General features: G+C 45.3%; 2 protein-coding genes across 4 annotated transcripts in view; one reads left to right on the top strand and one right to left on the bottom strand.

Annotated features, from left to right (window-relative positions):
• The first annotated feature begins 521 nt into the window (after positions 1 to 521).
• On the top strand, positions 522 to 12,396 carry LOC114018278 (meteorin-like protein). 2 transcript variants are annotated; one of them, XM_043528410.1, is made up of 5 exons: positions 522 to 716; positions 3,642 to 3,769; positions 3,876 to 4,285; positions 6,240 to 6,299; positions 10,672 to 12,396. In XM_043528410.1, exons 2-5 carry the CDS (start codon positions 3,744 to 3,746, stop codon positions 10,986 to 10,988), a joined length of 813 nt encoding a protein of 270 aa, XP_043384345.1. In that variant the 5' UTR covers positions 522 to 716; positions 3,642 to 3,743; the 3' UTR covers positions 10,989 to 12,396. The 2 variants fall into 2 exon arrangements, with proteins under 2 accessions (XP_043384345.1, XP_037770311.1); XM_037914383.2 differs by lacking the exons at positions 522 to 716; positions 3,642 to 3,769 and adding an exon at positions 1,047 to 1,481.
• TRIM25 (tripartite motif containing 25) overlaps positions 7,420 to 19,003 on the bottom strand; it is a 36,963-nt gene continuing 25,379 nt past the window's right edge. Inside the window, exons 10-11 of one of the 2 annotated variants that reach the window (XM_043528409.1) lie at positions 11,840 to 11,897; positions 7,420 to 10,750 (exon numbers count right to left, since the gene is read on the bottom strand). In XM_043528409.1, the coding sequence (XP_043384344.1) occupies positions 10,735 to 10,750; positions 11,840 to 11,897 (74 nt within the window). In that variant the 3' untranslated portion in view covers positions 7,420 to 10,734. Of the gene's footprint in view, positions 10,751 to 11,612; positions 11,748 to 11,839; positions 11,898 to 19,003 lie in introns of those variants that run through there. The other variant, XM_043528408.1, reaches the window with a different exon arrangement.

Here is a 19,003-nt window from a genome sequence, read left to right as displayed (position 1 = left end):
TGTCCTCACCCTAGTGCAAAATCCCAATTCCATGCTTAAGAGCTGCAGAAAAGAGCGCCAGTCTCCCAAAGCTGCAAAAGAGCCGCTCCCCATGTCACGCATGGAAAATTTGGAAAGGGCAATGCATATAGAAATCTAATTATTGGCAGGCGCAGCCCAGCATTTAGCGGGATAATCGCAGGGCCCTCATGCTTTCCTGTGCATGGACCCCTGAAAGCAAAAGTTAAAGCTGTTGAATTCCATCAATCATTCAATGGTCGCTTGGATGATGTTGACACGATTGTGTTGTTTGGTCTTAAACTGCAGTGAGAAAGGGTTATTAATCACTTTAAAATATTTTTAAGACCAAGGGGGGATCGTCTCCCTGGTTAGCTATAAGGAGAGGCAGAAAGGGCTAGGTAAATATACTTCCTGTGATATCTAGAGGGGCTTAGAGCTCCCGGTTGCGCAATTATCTTTATTTCCCATTGGGCAACACATCTCCCTGCCTAAAACCGCTGCAGTCAGCTCAGGGCCGGAGTCACTCCGCCGTGCTCTGCGGGCCAGGCTGATTGACACCAGCTGAGGCTCTGCCCCTTGGTTCCTAAATCTGCTTTCCTGAAAACGACGCTCAGCCGTTAGTGCTGGGAGCAAAGCTTGAAGCCCGCGTGCGGCAGCGGCTGGAGAACTCGCCCTGCTCGGAGACCGGGTGCGGGCCGTGTGTCTACACGGCTGCGGTTCGTGCTGGGGGATGCGCAGCGGCGCGACGCGGGCCCCAGGGGAGGGATGGGGTTGGACTCCAGCGGGTGGAAGCAGCTTTATCCCAACGCCGCGGGCTGAACTCACCTCGCCGGCTGCCCCTGGGAGCGGTCCGGGCCTGGGAGGGGGGGGAAGGGCTGCATGTCCCGCTGCTGGGCGGGCAGCCCCGTTTCGACAGCTCGCAGCAGCCCCCGGAGGAGGCTGGACGGGGGCGCCTAGCGAGCGCTGCTGCCTTCCCTGCCCCCCCCCACCCGGGTGGGGGGGTGAGACGGCAAGGCGGGGAGGGGGGTGCGGTGAACCTGACCAGGCGGCAGGAGCCCCCCCCATGCACCCTCCACAGGTGGCCCTGCCCCCCCCCCACACATCCGGGGGGGGTGGTCATTTGCTATTGCAATCAGTTCTGCTGCCACGAGTCAGCCCCCCCCCTTTCTGCTGCCGCCATCCCAAAGCCAAAGAGCCACTTGCGGGGGGGGGGAGGTGTCCCAGCAAAGACCCCCCGCCCCCTCCCCGCTGCCCAGCTTTATAACGCGGCAGCCCCCGGCCAGGCAGCAGCGCCGCGCGCCCGTGCTCTGTCCCGGGGGCTGCAGCCAGCGCGTGCGGGGCTCTGGGCCGCCCGGGGGCCGGGCTCGGCGGCGCCCCCCCGACCCCCCCCCAATGTCCCTCGGGCGGCTGCTGCTGCTGCTGGTGCTGGCGGGGAGCGGGCTGGAGCCCTGCGCCGCCGACCGCTGCAGCTGGAAGGGGAGGTAAGAGCCGGCCAGGGGTGTGCAGAGCCCGGGGCCCAAGCGGTGGGGAGCCCCCAGAGCCGCGGGAGGGGGGAGGGATTGTCTGGCAAAAACACCTCCCCCCCCCATTTGCTAGACATTTTTTCCACGCGCTCCTCGGCTGGAAGAGGGACCCGCCTGGGTTAGGGGCTCGGAAGCGCAGCGTTGGCCGGGCTCCTCAGGGAGACGCCGCCCGGGCTGGCGAGGTGCTGCCTAGCCCCGGCTGTCTTATGCCCACTGCAGCCAGACCCCGTCGGCGGCTGGCGCGTCGCCTGCGAGGTCTGCGCGTGACGATAGGGGAAACCGAGGCACGGAGCCGCAGCGTGAGGTGTCTGCGGCCACCCAGCGAGCCAGGAGCCCAGCGCGCCAGACGCCCGGTCCCGCGTTTCGAGCTGTTTGCACCCAGCGCGGGAGCCGGCCAAAGCGGGCCAGGGCTCGGACAGCAAGGCGGGCACTAATTAGACAGCGAGAACAATCCTGCCCTCTGTTTCGCTTCTCTAAGGAACGCCTGAACCCTGACAGCAGAAATATGCATCAGACTGGCTTCCAGGAGCCCCAGATGTCAGTCTGGGTTACCATGGGGTGTCAATCTGTGTTGAAAGATTTTTCTCCTAACAAATCAGTGTGTCTTCCATGTCAAACGACAGGAAGCTACAGAACTGGTGGGAAATTTTCAACGCTATTTTTGTCATAATTTTGAAGGAAAACAGGGTTCCAATTTTTCACAAAAATTACGAAATTGAACTTTTTAGCCGGCTGTGGTAATAAAGAGACTGGGCCTGATTCAGCTCGAAGTGCCGTGTGTTATCAAAAGTAACTCCAAATTAATGAAATTCATAGAACATCAGGGTTGGAAGGGACCCCAAGAGATCATCTAGTCCAACCGGCTTTGTCCCAGATCCCTAAATGGCCCCCTCAAGGATTGAGCTCACAACCCTTGGTGTAGCAGACCAATGCTCAAACCACTGAGCTCTCCCTCCCCCCTAAGTGCACTGATGTAAAGCTGGTGTGAGGAAGATCCAAATCAGGGCCAGCCTACAGCTCGTTGTTGAGAAATGATTCTTCAGTATAAGCTTTCGTGAGCTACAGCTCACTTCATCGGATGCATTCAGTGGAAAATACCACTGAATGCATCCGATGAAGTGAGCTGTAGCTCACGAAAGCTTATGCTCAAATAAATTGGTTAGTCTCTAAGGTGCCACAAGTACTCCTTTTCTTTTTGCGGATACAGACTAACACGGCTGCTACTCTGAAACTCTTCCATAGTAGCTACTGGTAACATTTTCAAAGTCCACCTGACTTGGGCATTTTCAAAAGTGACTTAGGCATTTGGGCACCTAATTCTCATGGAAAGGCATTAGGACTTGCTCCGAGGGGTAGGATTTTCCAAAAGGGCTAAGCATTACTCCCATTGAAGGCAATGGGAAGTTTGCCCTGGTTTGGAATGGGGAGCAGGGTTAGGTCAGCGCCGAGCACTCTTAAAAACTCTATCCTGAGTCACTTCTAAAAATGGGACATAGGCTTAGCGTCGAAGATGCAGTGTGGGCTCTGAAGCCTGGGACAAGAGGCGGGCGTCAAAGTGCTATCTGCACAGCTATTCTTAGAGCCCCATTCCACTCTGCCGGCCCCGGGCTGGGAGCCTCCCGGCCATGGGCTGTGGAGACGTACTCTGAAGCACGTTTGGAAAGGTTCCCTTACATCTGTTACCATGCAGCTTGCCACAGAAGCGGCGCATCCGATGAAGTGAGCTGTAGCTCACGAAAGCTCATGCTCAAATAAACTGGTTAGTCTCTAAGGTGCCACAAGTACTCCTTTTCTTTTCTCCTTTAGTAGCTGCCACTAGAGAACTAATTATATGTAGTAGTAGTAGTCATTAATAATGGAGACCATGAGTCTACATCCAGTTATTGCTGTAAAAGACTTTTGATGCACGTTGCTGTCTCCTCTTGAAAACGGGGCGAAAATAGGCTTGTAGGGAGCAATCCAGCAGTGGCCAGGAAATAGACGAGACTTACAAATCATCCAGGCTGGCTCTGACTCCCGAGGCTCATTTCTTTCCCTGTTTCATGTGCAAAACAAGGGGCTTGTTATTTATTATGTGTATTCTGAAGCCCAGCTGAGCTGGGGGCCTTGTTGTTCTAGGCACTGCACACATAAAAAGAGACTGTCCCTGTCTGGAAGCGCTGGCAATCTTGAGCTGCAAGACAAAGGGTGGAAAGGGAAACAGAGGCACAGAGCAGTAACATGGGTTACCCCAGATCACGCAGCAGGTTAGTGGCGGGTTAGGGAGTGACCTCACTCTGCTGACTCCCACTAGCTTGTGCTGCCTAGGTATTGTTCATTATTAATGATGTATTTTTGGCCTTGCCTTGGCAGTGGTTTAAGTTGGGAACCCCGTTCCCGCACCGTGGAGCAGGTCCACCTACGCTGCACCGAGGGCTCCCTGGAATGGCTGTATCCAGCCCGAGCCCTGCGTGTTGTCCTGGAGCCCAACCTGTCGAGCACCAGACACACCACGGTCTGCATCAAGCCAGCGAGTGACTTCCAGGGTGCCAGCATCTACGTGGAGCGCGCCGGGCAGCTGCACCTGGTGGTGAGCGAAGCCGAGGAGGCGCGGCTGCGCCACGTGTCCTGTTTCAGTGCCCACACGCCACAGCGGGTCGCCCTTTTCCTGCAGGCTAGCCCGCAGAGGGATATCAGCCGCAGGATGGCCAGCTTCCAGTACGAGCTGCTGAGCAACCAGAGTGCGGCGGGCCCTGACTTCCAGAAAATGGCCCTTGTGGAAGGTAAGGCTGAGATCGCCCATAGGCCCCAAGCCTGCAAATGGATCTACGCAGGTCACCCCCTGCAGAGCTTGATCCACTTCTGTAGAGGTCCCACACTGGTGCAGGGCTCCATCAATTTCATGAATGGGGTTCCTCTTTGCAGGAGAGGGATAATCGCTTATCTGTGAACGCCAACACCTGCCCCTCTCCCTGCTCCCCTTGTTAACACATCACATTGATCATGGGAGATGTTTACAGCACAGAGTCTCTCGAGCTACCCTGTTCAGAGCTCCAAAAGCAGGAAAAGCTCCCAGTGCCCTGAGGGGAAATTCTGGCCTGTCCCCACATTTGTCATCTAATTTAATCATGGGCGCTTGAGCAAGAAGCACTGGAACATGGGGGAACATTTTCAAAAGCATCTAAGTGACTTAGGCTCCTGAGTTCCCTTTTCAGAAATGACCTGAGGCACTTTAAGAGCCCAGGCCTTACTGAGGAGCCTAAATGCCCTTGAGGCGCTGGATCTGAGTGTCTTTTGTAAGTGGGATTTAGGCTCCTAAGTTCTTAAAGTGCTTTTGAAGATTTTACCCTGGTTCTGTTCCCATTTTGTATCCTGAGAGACACTCGGACAATGTCTTCGACCCGCGTCGCAATGGCTTAGGGCAGGGGCTGGCTGTAGGAAATGGGGCGGGGGACAGGAGGTTGAATAAAAAGAGCAACCACAGCACTTTCCTGCTGTCCTCTCCCCTTTCTTAGACTATTTTGGGGAGGGGCTTAGTTTTGTGTACTGGCAGTAACTGAGGAAATATGCTTACTTAAGGATGTAATTGTAAAGAGATTGGCACAGTCAAGCAGTGCCTGAGGTAGATGTTCCGTATATTAAACTTAGTATAAATCAAAGTAAATACATCATGAAATAACCTTTACTTGGAACAGAAACGAACTGATTTCCCAGTGGCATGTTCAAAATTAGAATGACATAGAATTAAGCAGGTATGAACATCCGTCTGCCACAAACCAGGCATGGCCCTGTAAATTACAAAATGACAAATATTCTAGCATATGCCCATGTATTAGCAAGGAAGTGAAAAGTTCCCAGGGGAAGCAGGCTTTGAGCCATGGATGGGGATTTCCAGAGTTGAATCCTCCACTCCCATTGACTTTAAATAGGATTTGAGCAACTAACTCCCTTAAGGCCATTTGGAAATCCCAGCCATAATGCTCTTTTCGACATTGATGGATGGAGGCCCCAGATGCATTAGAGACATCCTCCTTGATTCTGGTCTTCTGATTATTCTTGCATCAGGTTTGTGTCTTTCATCGTGACGAAACAGCCATATTGGCTACCAAGATATCACTGCCCTAGCCTAAGATAGGAAGGAATGTAACAGAAAATCAGTGAGGAAGACGTTTGTGCTGTGCTTAAAGCACAGGACGGTGAGTCAGGGATTCTGTGTTCTGGTTTTGGCTCATTCAGTGTGTGACTGTGAGCAAGTCACTTATCCCGGTGAGATTTAGGTCATTCATTTCAGACAGCATCTGGAAATTCTCAGAATCCTAATTGTAAAATATCCCCACATTTCAGAACAGTCGTCTCTGCCACTGCCTCTTCCCAGAGTGCTCCTGCAGCATCCCCAGCAATGAATATATCATGTCACACAATGGATGGAAGGGGCTACAGAAGTGCAAAGTATTGTAATGGTTGCAATGAGCCATTGGTGCTGCAGTCCAGCATTGTAAGATTTCCAATGGAATTCACTTTGGAAATTAAACAAAAAACCTCACCTAGAATGCTTGACATTTTCAGGGATCAAAGTAGATGGATGTGTAAAGTACCAAAATTTTCTACTATATTTCCAAAAACAACTGAACGGAAGAAAGGACAGTAAGAATATTGTTTAGGGCTTGGTCACACACTTCACCAGTCTGTTAGCAATCATTATTGTACTGATCAGTAACTGATTCTTTTGTTCTTTAGCGATGTGCCGTCCTTGTGACAACATGGAGCTTCTGATGGCCATTTGCAGCAGTGATTTTGGTAAGCAGACTTACAGGAAAATATTCTGCCTCTAATTATGCATTGATTATTTTGTTTTATTTGCCTCTTCTTTAAATACCGTGATCGTCTTGCTCTTCAATCTGAGAACGCCACTCGCTTGTGTCAAAGAATGAAACGTAAAAAGATGGGATAAATCAGAGCTGCAGATCAAACACAGTGAATCTAGGCAGGTGGGAAGGCAAAGTAATTTTTTTTTCTTTCCACATACACTATACACGCTCCCTCTTCGGCATGAAGTGTTTTGCTGGAATCATTTTGTCACAGTCCCCTTGTGTTTCATTTTCTGATAGTTTTGCACACACACACACATGTGCAGCAGAAATATTCTTTACTTACCTTCCATCTAATTGCACAGATATGAAGAATTTTGTAAAATCCCAATTTATGCAGGTTGGCTTTTTCCAAACTGATCACAACTTAAAACTGCTATAATGATGGTAGAGCAATCCTTGTGGGAACTGTTCCTCGCCATGTGTTTCACTGTGGGGCTGTACCCAGGGCTTAAATTCAGCCGGAGTTGACCGGAGTGGAGCTCTGGTAAATATTTTCAACCCCCGTGGAGTTTTTACAGCATGTTGGTGGCTCCAGGAAATACTGTATGAGAATTAAAGCCCTGGCTGTACATTATACCCCCTCATCAAACTTTCCCGAAGTGAGTCTGGTTATAGATGCAACCTCACACAGATATTGTAGAACATCAGATGCAAACAATGTTAATGGACCTGATCCTGCACCTGTGGAAGTCAATGGCAAAACCCCAATTTCCACTGCCCTTGAGCAAATAAAAAAAAAAGAGATATTTTTGAAAACCATTGATTCTGCTGTCCCTCAAGGAGATCCTTTATCCTTGATAAACTCAGTGGGTGCAACCTTGAAACTGAAGCCAAATCAGAAATAGTTCCTGCTACATAATGCCAGCTCTTGCACATGACAAGGTCACAGGCACATTTATAATTGTCCTTTGTACATTCCCTTTCATTCTACTCTTTTTTCTTTCATATCGTGCTCTCAGTGGTTTACTATACTTAGCATGAGTACACACACACACACGCACACACACCCTCCTCCCCCCCCCAGCTACTGTTGGAGTCCATTGTTTGTGACTTAAACTTAGTTGTATGAGAAGATTTACCCTTCATTAATGACACCGTCTTTCAGCCCCAGCCTAGCACATCCCGTTTGAGAAAACAAATGCATTAATATGCTATAAAGTAATAAATAGGGGAAACCCTTAACATGATGCTGTGGCAAAGGCTTTATCTCCTTTACTTCATCTTGCAAAATCTCTACTGATCTGTTACTTCTCAGTATTGTCTCTTGCTCTGCAACATGTCTTTTTTTGTTTTATTGCACTGATTTTTCCTTTACACACACAAATTGTACCATAGTAATTATACTCGTCTAGTTAAAGCCGTACAACCTCCCTAATGTGGACACAGTTAAATATGCTCATAGCTAGGATTGGCAGAATTCAATTTTTATTTTTTTCATAATTCCAACAGATAATATCAGTGTTTATATTTAAGCTTTTTTCAATTTGTATCCATTTAAATGTTCAGTTGTGCAAAATTACAGATTTTAATTATCTTTATTTTTATCAATTTAAACTTTCACAGTTGTGGGAACTTATGTAATGAAATTTATTTAATGACAGTAGACGTTGAGATTCAAACGTCAAAGGTTTCTAGCCATTAAAACACAAATTGTCTGTGTTGCATATTAGAATAGCCAAAGGAAATAGCGTTACATCAAACTTCAATAAATTCTCAAGCAGTGCTTTTTTTACTTTGCCTAACTGTAAATTTTGATGATCCTGGATGGAAATATTGTGTCAGTTTGTGTGTGTGTGTATGGTGAAATCAACATTTACCAACACTTACTGATAAAAATCGACTCCTTTCAAGCCTACTTATAAGCTCTAGTGATATAAGACGTCTTTATAGCCGTATAACTACATCCATTCTAGGGGTTGTCCTGGTAGAACTATATTGGCATATCAGAACAAAACTGAATGCAGCCCAGGTCTTACCATGAAAGTGTATTCCTGTGCCAATCATCTTTCTTCCTCATTTGAACTAATTGATGCAATCTCCCCCATTGTTTCTACTTGATGAAGTTATCAGTTCCCATGCAAACAGCTCTCCCTCTGCGCAGCCTGCAGCCCCAGAGACTGACAGATGTGGAGGCCCAGGGTGCACAATGGGGGGTATTTATACTTATAGCACCAACAGACCAGAAGAAATAGCCCTTTGAACGGACTCTATTTATGACCTGACTTCCTTGCCCTACGCTCACAAATCGCTATCATCAACTTTTTTGATTAGAGAAAATAGCTGCTAATGAAAGTGTAAATGACACCGGGAGTGAATGGGGGCTTTATGGTTAGTCTTAAGGCAGAGGTCTTCAGTCACTAGGCCATGAGCCGTGCAGGAGCGACTTTGAGGAACAGGAACAAGTGCATTATAGCTTGTCAATAGACTTGACTGCATCTGATTAAAGATGCTCACACAAAGAAGGAGATGAAGAGCAGAGCGGAGACATCTGTTGTGCTCAGCCCTTGCATCCCTTGAAAATTAAATTAGCTAAGGAAGTTCCTGGACTTTTCAGAAATAAGCTCTTTGTGCCCCTTACACTAATGAGACCATTATCCCCAAAGGAAAGAGCTGATGGATATTTTGCAAAGTTCCAGCTAAATGGGTAACCTCTCATTTGCTCAGGGGCTGTTGGCAGAATGGTTGAGGGTCGCTCTTTGAGCATTCCCTGTATTTTGGATTCAAATGGAATTTGTTCTTGAAGAAATGTAATATGAAAAGTCAGTTCCCATTGATTGTTGGGGGGAAGTGGGGAACGGAGAGGAAGATTTCACATCGGCAAATAACAGGCATAAGTTTTGCAGCTGTGAAATGGATGACATTCTCTGTGCTGGAGACACAAATTATTAAACTTATTTAGGCCTTTATTCTATTTTTATTTCTCAAACCAGCTTTGCTAGTTTTTACAGGTGGGGTGGGTTGTGTGCAAATGGCATGATTTAAATGAGGCATAAAGGTTTCTGTTGCTCCGAAAAAAGGGACTGAATACGTATGCTGGGGAAAATGGAGGGTTTTGTCAGTAGGAGACAAAATTAGGTGTGTATGCACATTAGGCTGTGCTGAAACAAAAGGTGAGGTTTTCTGGTACACTTTTCTAGAGTAGACCAGACCCAGGGTCCCAGTCCTACACTAGCATGGACGCTACATCCACAGGAAGCGCCCCCTGGAATTCACCAAGAGTGTCCAACAGAACACAAACCATTACACATTCAGAGCACTGCGTAATAACAGTTCCCTCTATTTTATTTTGACTTCCAGATCTAGTTTACATTAGGCCAGATCCTCAAATGGCATAGCTGCATTGACTTCACGGGGGCTGTGTCGCTTTATACCACCGGAAGATCTGGCCCTAAAATGTCTGTCTTGTTCACTAGTTTTTAATTTATTTTTTATACAAGAAGATTTCATATTGGGCAATACATTTTTTTAAAAATTGAGTGCCCTGTAGTCCTTATGGAGGCGGAACATGGCTGCAGATTGAGTCTGATGACAACAAATCAAAACTTTGTCAAAACAAGGCTACTGATCAAATTATGATTGGGGTGAATTTTTGATTGCAGTCTAATATCTGGCCATAGTTACACTGTAGGAATGAAATAGCTAGCTTTAGTTTCCAATTTTTTTCTGATCTTCAATGCTTTACTAGTCATGGAGTTCTCTTAAAAAACCTGAAAATGCTTTGTACTGGAAATCCAAAAGATAAATCAATGACCTAACAAATGGCTCTTGATTTATGATCCATGGAGCATCAGGGGTCTCCATCTGGGGCTCTCAGAGGGAAACACTTCAGCTGCATTTGCACTGGTACCTATCAGTGCACCTCTACCACTGGCAGCAACATGAGAAAAGGGAGTGTAGCCAGAGCCCTGTTCTGAGTCCTGTCCACACTACTACTTCCAACGGTGCTTCAACTGGTGTACAAAGGCATAGTGGGGACTTGGAGTGATGGCCCATGACAGGGTCACTCGCTGGGAACAGAGACTGAAAACATTTAGGGAACCCTTGAACTAGCCTGTCCTTGTATGTTGGTGCACACAGCTGCTGTGTTGAACCCCAGAAGTGGCTGCATGTCAGCAAGTTCTCAAACAGGTAATTAATTGTACAGTGATGTGGAACCATCGGTATAAAAGGTGCTAAGTAATATCAGAAAATTAGTCTTTCTAGGGAAAAATGCACTGAAAATATTATAGTAGCTGAACTCTTTATCAGAAACAGCTGTGCCATAACCAACTCACTATTCATGTCATCTTCACATCTAGTCGTGAGAGGATCGATCCAAAATGTTTCCCATGACCCTGAAAATCACATGTCCCAGGTTGAAGTCAGCGTCCAGAAAGTCTACAGGCAGAAAAACAGAATTTTCCGACAGGATGAAGCAACTGGTGAATGGAGGGGCCCCATAAAAACCCTGCTGCAGTGCAAGGTAAAGAAAGGTGCTGGAGATTTCCTGTTCACCGGCAATGAACATTTTGGAGAAGCTTGGCTGGGCTGTGCCCCTAGATTTAAGGACTTCAATTTTATTTACCAAACAGCCAGAGACAGGGGAACAAACCCATGTGAGTTTCAGTTTAGCTGAAATGCATGTCACAAGAGCACTGACTAAAGGATCGCAGCCCCGTGTTTGGGTGCTGTTCACGAGGTGCAGCAAAGGCTGAAGACAGATTTCACTAGAGCTAGGGCTGGGAGAGCCTCTTGGAGTTTATGACTCTATGAACCTCTCAAACCAGGACAGTGAGGCTGCAAAATGGTTTAAATTCATGAAGTGCTTTGCTTATAATTCAAATACAGGTGCCTCTCCTGCCTCCAGGGGACCTTCCGATTTTTTAAGGGGCTGCTTTTCCCCCCTAGCTGAAGAGTAGCCTGTGCTGAGTGTTAGAGGTAGGAGATGCCTCACAAAATCTAGGATGCCCTAAGTGGGTGTCCTATCTGTTTTGTATTTTTCATTAGCTTTTTTCTCCCCTATTCTCCCCCCACTCTTATTTTTTTAACTCTGTGCTTCCGTTTTCACTCGGTAGATTCCCTCCCCCCCACATACAGTAAGGAGGATGCAGACTCAATGACATTGAGAGTTTGAGTTGAACTACTAAGCCCACAGCCTATCAGTGGGTTTGTCAGTTTCCTGCGGTTTCTCTCTTGGGAAGTTACCGTTCAGTAGAACACATGCAAACTAAGGCTCTGGGGCATAAGCTCAGCTGCTGTAAACCTGTATAGCTCCCAGGACTGCACCAGTTTATAGCAGCTGAAGACCTTGGTGTAGATAAGGGCTGTTGTGATGATCATCACCTTGGTTAACATGAGTTACTAACATGATGAATTGTCCCAGTTCAGCCAAGCCCTATAAGAAAGGTACAGCAGGTAACAACTGTTTATTTCAAGGCGAGTCTTGCATGGTTAGCCCCTCCCCCATGCATTTTAATCACAACTCACTGTAAGTAGCAGTCGATGTGTAGAAAGTGGTCCAGTTGAGACAGAACCGAAGGTTGTGCTGTATCGAAAGAGGTGAAACGGATGTCCTGTTATTGAATCTGATCTTCCTGTTTGTTCAATATTGTGATTAAGTAAATGAACAATGCTGTTAACTTAACGTTTGCACTGTGAACTTTGCGCAGCTAAAATGAAGAGAAGTTTTGAGGAACTTAAGTTTCAGAGACAGTTGCGGGCATCCCAGAGTCAGCACTCACTTGCTCTTCTGAAAGTATGTGCTCCCTGAATATAATTTGTAAGAGTGGGCTTGTCTAAAGGGATAGTGTTATTTGGTTGGTTTTTTAAAGTGCAGTCCACATTTCCCAGCTGTACTTTGCACTTTCAAACATTGTGTTTGCTGATCACCTATGTACTGTATTTGACTGTTTTGTATATTTGGAAACAAAATTGTACATGTTGATCTTATACATGATTGTGTATTTGTTTTGCCTATGAGTACAAAAGCCCTTAGCTATATCTCAGCACCATTACCTGGAAAATAAAATATTTTGTTTTCAAAAGCTTGAGGATAGATCAACACTACTTTAGTAACTTAGTCTTTCAGAAGAACTTGTAGCTACATGGTGTTTTACGGAGTGTTAGATGTTTTTAATGATCCACTATGAAATTAATCTGGGTACAAGTTATGTACATATAAAGGCCTGCATATCAGATATATAATATATAGTTTTGCAGGGCCTCACCACTCTTGAATTTAGCAACCCGAACCACCCACAGGCTGACAGAATAATGAACAACACATGAGAGATCGTGCATGTTGCCTGTGTTCCTATTCCAGCCGTGCTACACTCTACACCCATTGCACTGCATTAAGAGCGATCTAAGGTCACGACTATCCAAAGTAACAGGTAGAGTTGGTTGACATTTTTCAAATTTATTTTTGTTGTTTGGAGAAAAAAAAAAGAAAGAAAAAGAAAAAGAAAAAAGAAAGAAAAGGTCTTTTTGGGGAAATTGAAAATGTTCCCAGCGTTTTTATATAAAAATGTATAGATCTTCCCCTCCTTCCCCCACAAAAATTAAACATGAAAAAAAATGAGGGCGGGTTTTCCCTTCCCCTCACCCCCTCTTTTTCTGGGGCAAAAAGGGGGAAGAAAGGGGAGCAGATACAAACACGGACAAATTTCACACCAGAAACTAAACATGCAGAATGCAAGTTATTTTGAAATTTTCTAATTTTTTTTTATAAACTTTGCCGTGTTCGGCCCAGCTCTAGTAACAATTCGAGCCAGGTGCTAAACCAGAGATTCTCCGAGGTAAAGAACTTAGAAAAGAGGGAGCCTCGCAGCTAGAAGTTTCAGAGTAGCAGCCAGGTTAGTCTGTATCCGCAAAAGGAACAGGAGTACTTGTGGCACCTTAGAGACGAACCAATTTATTTGAGCATCAACTTTCGTGGGGTACAGCTCACTTCATCAGATGCTCACGAAAGCTGATGCTCAAATAAATTGGTTCGTCTCTAAGGTGCCACAAGTACTCCTGTTCCTTTTGCAGCTACAAGTGTTAACTGCCCATATAGTTGCTAAGTGATCCTGTAGCCGTTGTAATGAGTGATGCCTCAGCTAGCACCCAGAATAGTCCTGGTGTAGTAAGCTTGAAATCAGTTCCCTAATGTGCTTACGCCAGGGCCAAGCATTTCAACAGCAAGATCAGCTTTTGATAGGGCCTCATGTTTAACAGATGGGCAAAATCCCTAATATTTCACTTTGGATAAAAGGGCCAGTTAAAAAAAACCTGCTACAATATGAAGTCAGACCATGTACATTCAAGACAAGGTAGACAGTCATTGGTCAAGTAAATAAGTCAAGTGGTTGTGATCAGGTCAGGACATTTGGATTTTGGCATCTTGTTTCTAAGGAGTCAATTTGGGAAAGCTAGAATGGCAGCCCACGAGGTTTCTTGAGCACTGACACATTTCAGAGTGTGGCAGAGACAATTTCTTTCCCTAATTTCCTACCTGACCCAGTTTCTGAAGGGTCATACCGAATCATAGCGTGTGTTCTGAAGCTATACTAGACTAAAAGGTAACGGGAAGACTTCCCGGCATTAGCTGGATTACCCCATGCATAATAGGAGCCAGTAAACACATTCATGTGCCCCTTATCATCATCCTGACAGTAAGAGGTTATACAGACTTAGACAAAACAAATTATGCAAGCAGTTTGTAATGCCCACAATTTCATTATGTGAGTCACTTAATGCAACCCAGTTCACCCACAATGTGTTTGTTTGCTCTATTTGGAAAAGACGAGGCAGAGACTAATTGTGTGTCAAAGCCATAAAGCACTTGATACAGACAAGCAATGAAAAATGAAAGCAAGCAAGGTAGGTCAAGAACTAGGGAGCTATATAACATCATAGGTGAAGAGCTGGCCAGAAGTCATGCTTAATACATAGATGCAAGGTCAGCTGTAAGAAGCTGGCAATGGAAAGGCCGTCCATGTAAAATCTATTCCTCTGCAAATTCCCCAAATAGCAGGTATACTGAAACCCTTGCTGAAAAGTCCTAATAGGGAAATAAGCAATAAGATCCTACAGAAATTATTCTAAAGCCACCTGTATCCTTTCTGGGAGTGTGTTGATCCAGCCTCTAGAATGGCACAGAAAGGGCATCACGCTCCTTGCAAGTCTCCAAGATGATTAAAAAAATAAGCCTCTCGGAAAGGTATTTTCGATTACATTCTACAGGACTTTTCCATAAAGGAAAACATGCAGCAGCTTTAAAAAAAAAAAAAAAAAAAAAAAAAAAAAGCTCCCCCAAACCTATAAACAGAGCATGTACAAGTTTGTTTCAAAGTCTAGAATGTTCATAAAGGTCCGAGGCCCAAGCAGCCAAGCATCTGACCCCACGTAAGATCTCCCCAACGGAAGGGCAGTGGTAGCTTTGTGTCTCCTACTTTGAAACAATATTATAGTAGCTGAGCTCATGTTCGTCCACTGAAACGGCCCGATTCTGTGAGGCGATGCACACCCCATTGATTTCTATGGGTAGGTGATGCACACAGCATCTTGAAGAACTGGGCCCTTAGAATTAATTGTAGCAGTAAAAAAGGAGCAAACAAAAGGCAGCAAGTGCTACCAGGGCATGGGGGATACACCAGATAGTTGGCTGGGGACACAGAGGTGGCCCTTTTCCTCATCCACTCCAGGACAGGAAGATCATGGCACATGAATGCTCAGTGGCTGCCTGTTTCCCATCAGGCCCTCAGGACATACCACGCAATCCATGTGGGAAGTATTTTACCCTCCCCTCTCTAGCCAAGTGAATTAGACCCACTGCCTGCAAGTAGAGCTTTCCCCAAATTCAGAGACTAAGCTCTCCACCGAGAGCAGCTCCTCCCATTTTCAGACAGCACATTCTCCCCCACGGAAAGAAAAAATCAGTTTACAGTTTTCAGGCTACCCTGATGCACCCCATTGTGTGGGTAACGTTCACACGGGGAAAGGGTAAACCAGTCAGTCGGGCCTATGGTTTCAAGAGTGATTCATGATTTTGTGCACCCACCTTGCCACACATTTAAGGGCCTGATTTTCAGAGGACTTAAGGCATCTCCAGGCACAGTGAGATATCCAAAAACGGAGACACCCAAAATTATCAGTCGCATTAGCAAATTTGGGCCTAGTGCAGATCCAATACAACTGTAAAGCATTCTTCTCATCACTGCTGGTGAAAACAAAGCAAGACTTTTTCTTTACTGTTCCTAAATTTAAACCAGTGGATTTTGTTTACTCACAGAAAGCGTGTTCTGCATGTTCCTCCCCACAATTGCAAATCAGTCTTTTAAACTCTTCTAAGAAAGGAGTGACGCTGGCCTATAAACTGTCTGATTTGTAACATTTCATAAAGCAGCAGTGTTCTTTATGCAGCTAAACATTTGTTCTTTCCAGGACTTGAGCCTGCTCTGTGGATTCAGAATCAAAAGAGGGACAGAAGATTTCCTTTGATTCATTAAAGAGACAAAAACAGCCTTGAGAATCTGTAATGAGTTTTTGAATGACTGGACCAACACCATCCAGTAACGAGCTCATGAATAGACTGCAGGGCCAAGATTAGCTTGTTGACCTCACTGGATCTGTGCCTGCTTACACCAGGGTGAAATTTGGCCCCTTCAGAGAGCAATGGATCTTTTTCTAATGCCAGTCGGACCTTTTCACGCACGGCTTCAAAACACAGTCAATTTTTAACATTTCAGTTTCAGGGGATTGTGATCAGTTACATGAATACAGGTTGACTCATTTCCTCATAGGTTTAACTAACTCCCACTTTCTAGACTGCTAAATTTTTCTTTTAAATCAAACCACTTAATCGGCTCTGGTACTTTTTAGACCATAGCTCAAGGTTGTCGATGTTTCTCTCAGCTAGAGGGAAAGGATAACAGCACTATTTGCACAGTCACTGTAACACCCTGATACGTCAAGAGATGCCCAGTTAGTAGCTATCATTTTCTGGTAGTTTAATGCCGCCAGTGAAAAGGCAGCATGGTCCAATGGATAGCGCCCGTGGCCAAGAGTTCGGAGACCTGAATTTTATTCTTAGCTCTGCCTGTGACTCCAGTTAATCAGTGGGAGGTAGGTCCCTTTAAAATCTGGCCCTTAACTTCTCTGCGCCTCACTTTCCCTACCTCTAGTCAGGAGATTGATACTTTTACCTACCTCAACGTAGCATTTTCAAGTTCTACAGCTGAGCGGGGCTAAATGTGACAAGGCTACAAATCTTGCAGAATTTGGCAAATTCAGGGGGAAAGGGTTAGAAGAGCTAAGCTGCTTCTGCTATAATAATTACTTCTCATTAACACGCTCTCAGCATTTTCATTCGGAACTCTTACGTGCTGGGTTTTAAAACCTGCTCATACAAGTTCATTCTGGGCTGAGACTTGGCACATTCAAACTCAGAAGACAATGATGGTTTAATAAGTATTTTTATTTCTCCCTCTTCCCCTCTACCCCAATTCTCATTCCACTGAAGTCAGTGTCAAAACTTCCACTGAATACAAGGGAGCTGACTCAGACCATTCAAAACTTTTAGGGAAAAATGCACTTAAAGTACTATAGTGATGACCTTGGTATCAAAGTAGATAAAAGAGATTTACTAATTCTGTGCCTCTGTTTTAAAAAAAAAAAAAAAGCCACCACATACTTCAGATTAATGCACCCTACAAAGGGTTAGGAACAAGACTTTAAGATGGAATCAATTTTATCCTGTAGGAATACCTATGCCATGTTATCAGCACATCATCCCATTACAGGTTATAGGAAGGAGGAAGGATATTTTGCAGGAATTGTACCATGCCACCCAAAAATCTGCAACCTCTTCCAGTCCTTTTCGGTCTATTCAATGCTGTCAGGATAATCTAGCAAAAGTTTTCTGTTTTTACCTTCCAGATACAGGGCTTTATGCAAGTAGTCCCGCTGCAATCACAAGGACAAGTCCAGGTTTGCAGGGTTAAGTCCAGGAAAAGTAATACCTCCAAGCTAGTTACATCCAAATGCTGAAACGTGGCTGCACTTTGTGGATTCTCTCTCTCCCCCTTCATTAAAGCCATTTGATTTTTGAAATGACAAGTGTGTGACAATAATGCATTGAAAAATACAAACTTTCAATGAACGGGAAAATTTTAAGTGTTTAATGCACGCACACACCACCAACCGAGTCTGTTGCCTAAAGTTCTGTTGAATTATTTTGGGATCAAGAATCGCTCACGTTGGCATTTTCACCTAAATTATCTGCCTCTTTTCAATTAGCTTTTATTATTTTAATGGTGGCTCCTCCCCCCCCCGCAATGCTTTGGCCTCGCTCCCATAATTGCCTATATTTTATGTAAATGGAATTGTTACACCGTAAAATGATATACAAATGTGTCTACCACACAAAGTCCAATAAAGGGCCTGAATAAACCCATTATTTACAATGTTAACGGCATCCGATAGCAGCCTGGGAAACACAGGGCTGACAGATGTGAGCCAGTGACAAGGCTTGAAAAAAACATGAATGAAGAGGGCTCCGAGAGACCACAATTAATTGACTTTTAAAGTAACTCCTTTTTTCACAGTTCTCCTTGGCTGAGCAGGATTCACAAATTGCTGTCTTGAACTTTTTAATGGGACAAAATAGTTGCCCATGAAAGTCTAAATGACATGGCCTTTGAATAGGAGGGGTACAATGGCCACACCAGGACATGTTTTTAACGGACATATTGATTATTTGAGAAGTTGCAGCCACTCAATTGAAGGTGGGGAGTGGGGGACGGTGAGAGGAAGAAGTAAACGCTGCACATTGTAGAAAGGCTAAAATTATTTATGAGGGAAACAAGCATTTGGAAACTGACGGTTTGATAAGTGTTTCCATACACACGTCCACAGGCTATTGTTTGCAATCTGATTTGTCCTCATTTGCATTAGTGTAAATCTGGATTAACTTTATTGAAATCAGAATGAAACCAGCATTAGTGAGCTCCAAATCATACCCTAGAATTTAATATTAGCTATGTCTCCTCCCACCCCCCAAAATTACGTGCACATGGATAATGATCACTTCATAATACTCTTCACTTTCTTCTATGCCCTATAGGCCCAATGTTGCAAGACCTTATTCAGGAAGGTTCAAAATATGTATTTGTCTCCCTTTTGAAGCATTGGCCAAATCCTGGCCTTTTAGTCATGCATATAACCACATGGACACTGCATGCAAAAGTGAGGAGCGCATTCTAGAGTCCCTTTTCCCAGGAACCTTCATAAAATAAGGTCAACATACTGCCCAGAACAGAAGTTACAAACGAATACCCAAGCAATGAAGTCTTGGCTGACCCATCGCATTGAGGACAGAGCTGTGCACTTGGACATTGGAGCGTCTAGGCATCTTACTACCAGCCAGAAGAGAAAGGTGTCTTGCTTAAGGTAGCACAGTGGCTCAGGCTGGGCTCTCATGTACACCAGTCTGATTTCTTTTTCATACATTGTTTTGAAAAGACAAAGCAACTGTAAAGCCGCTTGTGTGGAACAAACTCCCCCAGGAATCAAGGGCCACCACAAACCTCACCACCTTCAAGCGTGAGACGCCCTTCTTTGAACTGAGAGCGAGAGCACACCCACCATGTAGACCTTAAGGCAAAAACC

Source organism: Chelonia mydas, chromosome 14, assembly GCF_015237465.2.
Source record: "Chelonia mydas isolate rCheMyd1 chromosome 14, rCheMyd1.pri.v2, whole genome shotgun sequence".
Taxonomy (NCBI): Eukaryota; Metazoa; Chordata; order Testudines; family Cheloniidae; genus Chelonia; species Chelonia mydas.
This window is presented reverse-complemented; position numbering and strand designations above follow the sequence as displayed.

Bases quoted from the DNA above. Each gene is read 5' to 3' on its own strand.
- LOC114018278 (XM_037914383.2), top strand. From the start codon at position 1,393: ATGTCCCTCGGGCGGCTGCTGCTGCTGCTGGTGCTGGCGGGGAGCGGG. The intron at 1,482-3,875 runs GTAAGAGCCGGC...TTGCCTTGGCAG, and splicing joins CGCTGCAGCTGGAAGGGGAG to TGGTTTAAGTTGGGAACCCC. The intron at 6,300-10,671 runs GTAAGCAGACTT...CTTCACATCTAG, and splicing joins CATTTGCAGCAGTGATTTTG to TCGTGAGAGGATCGATCCAA.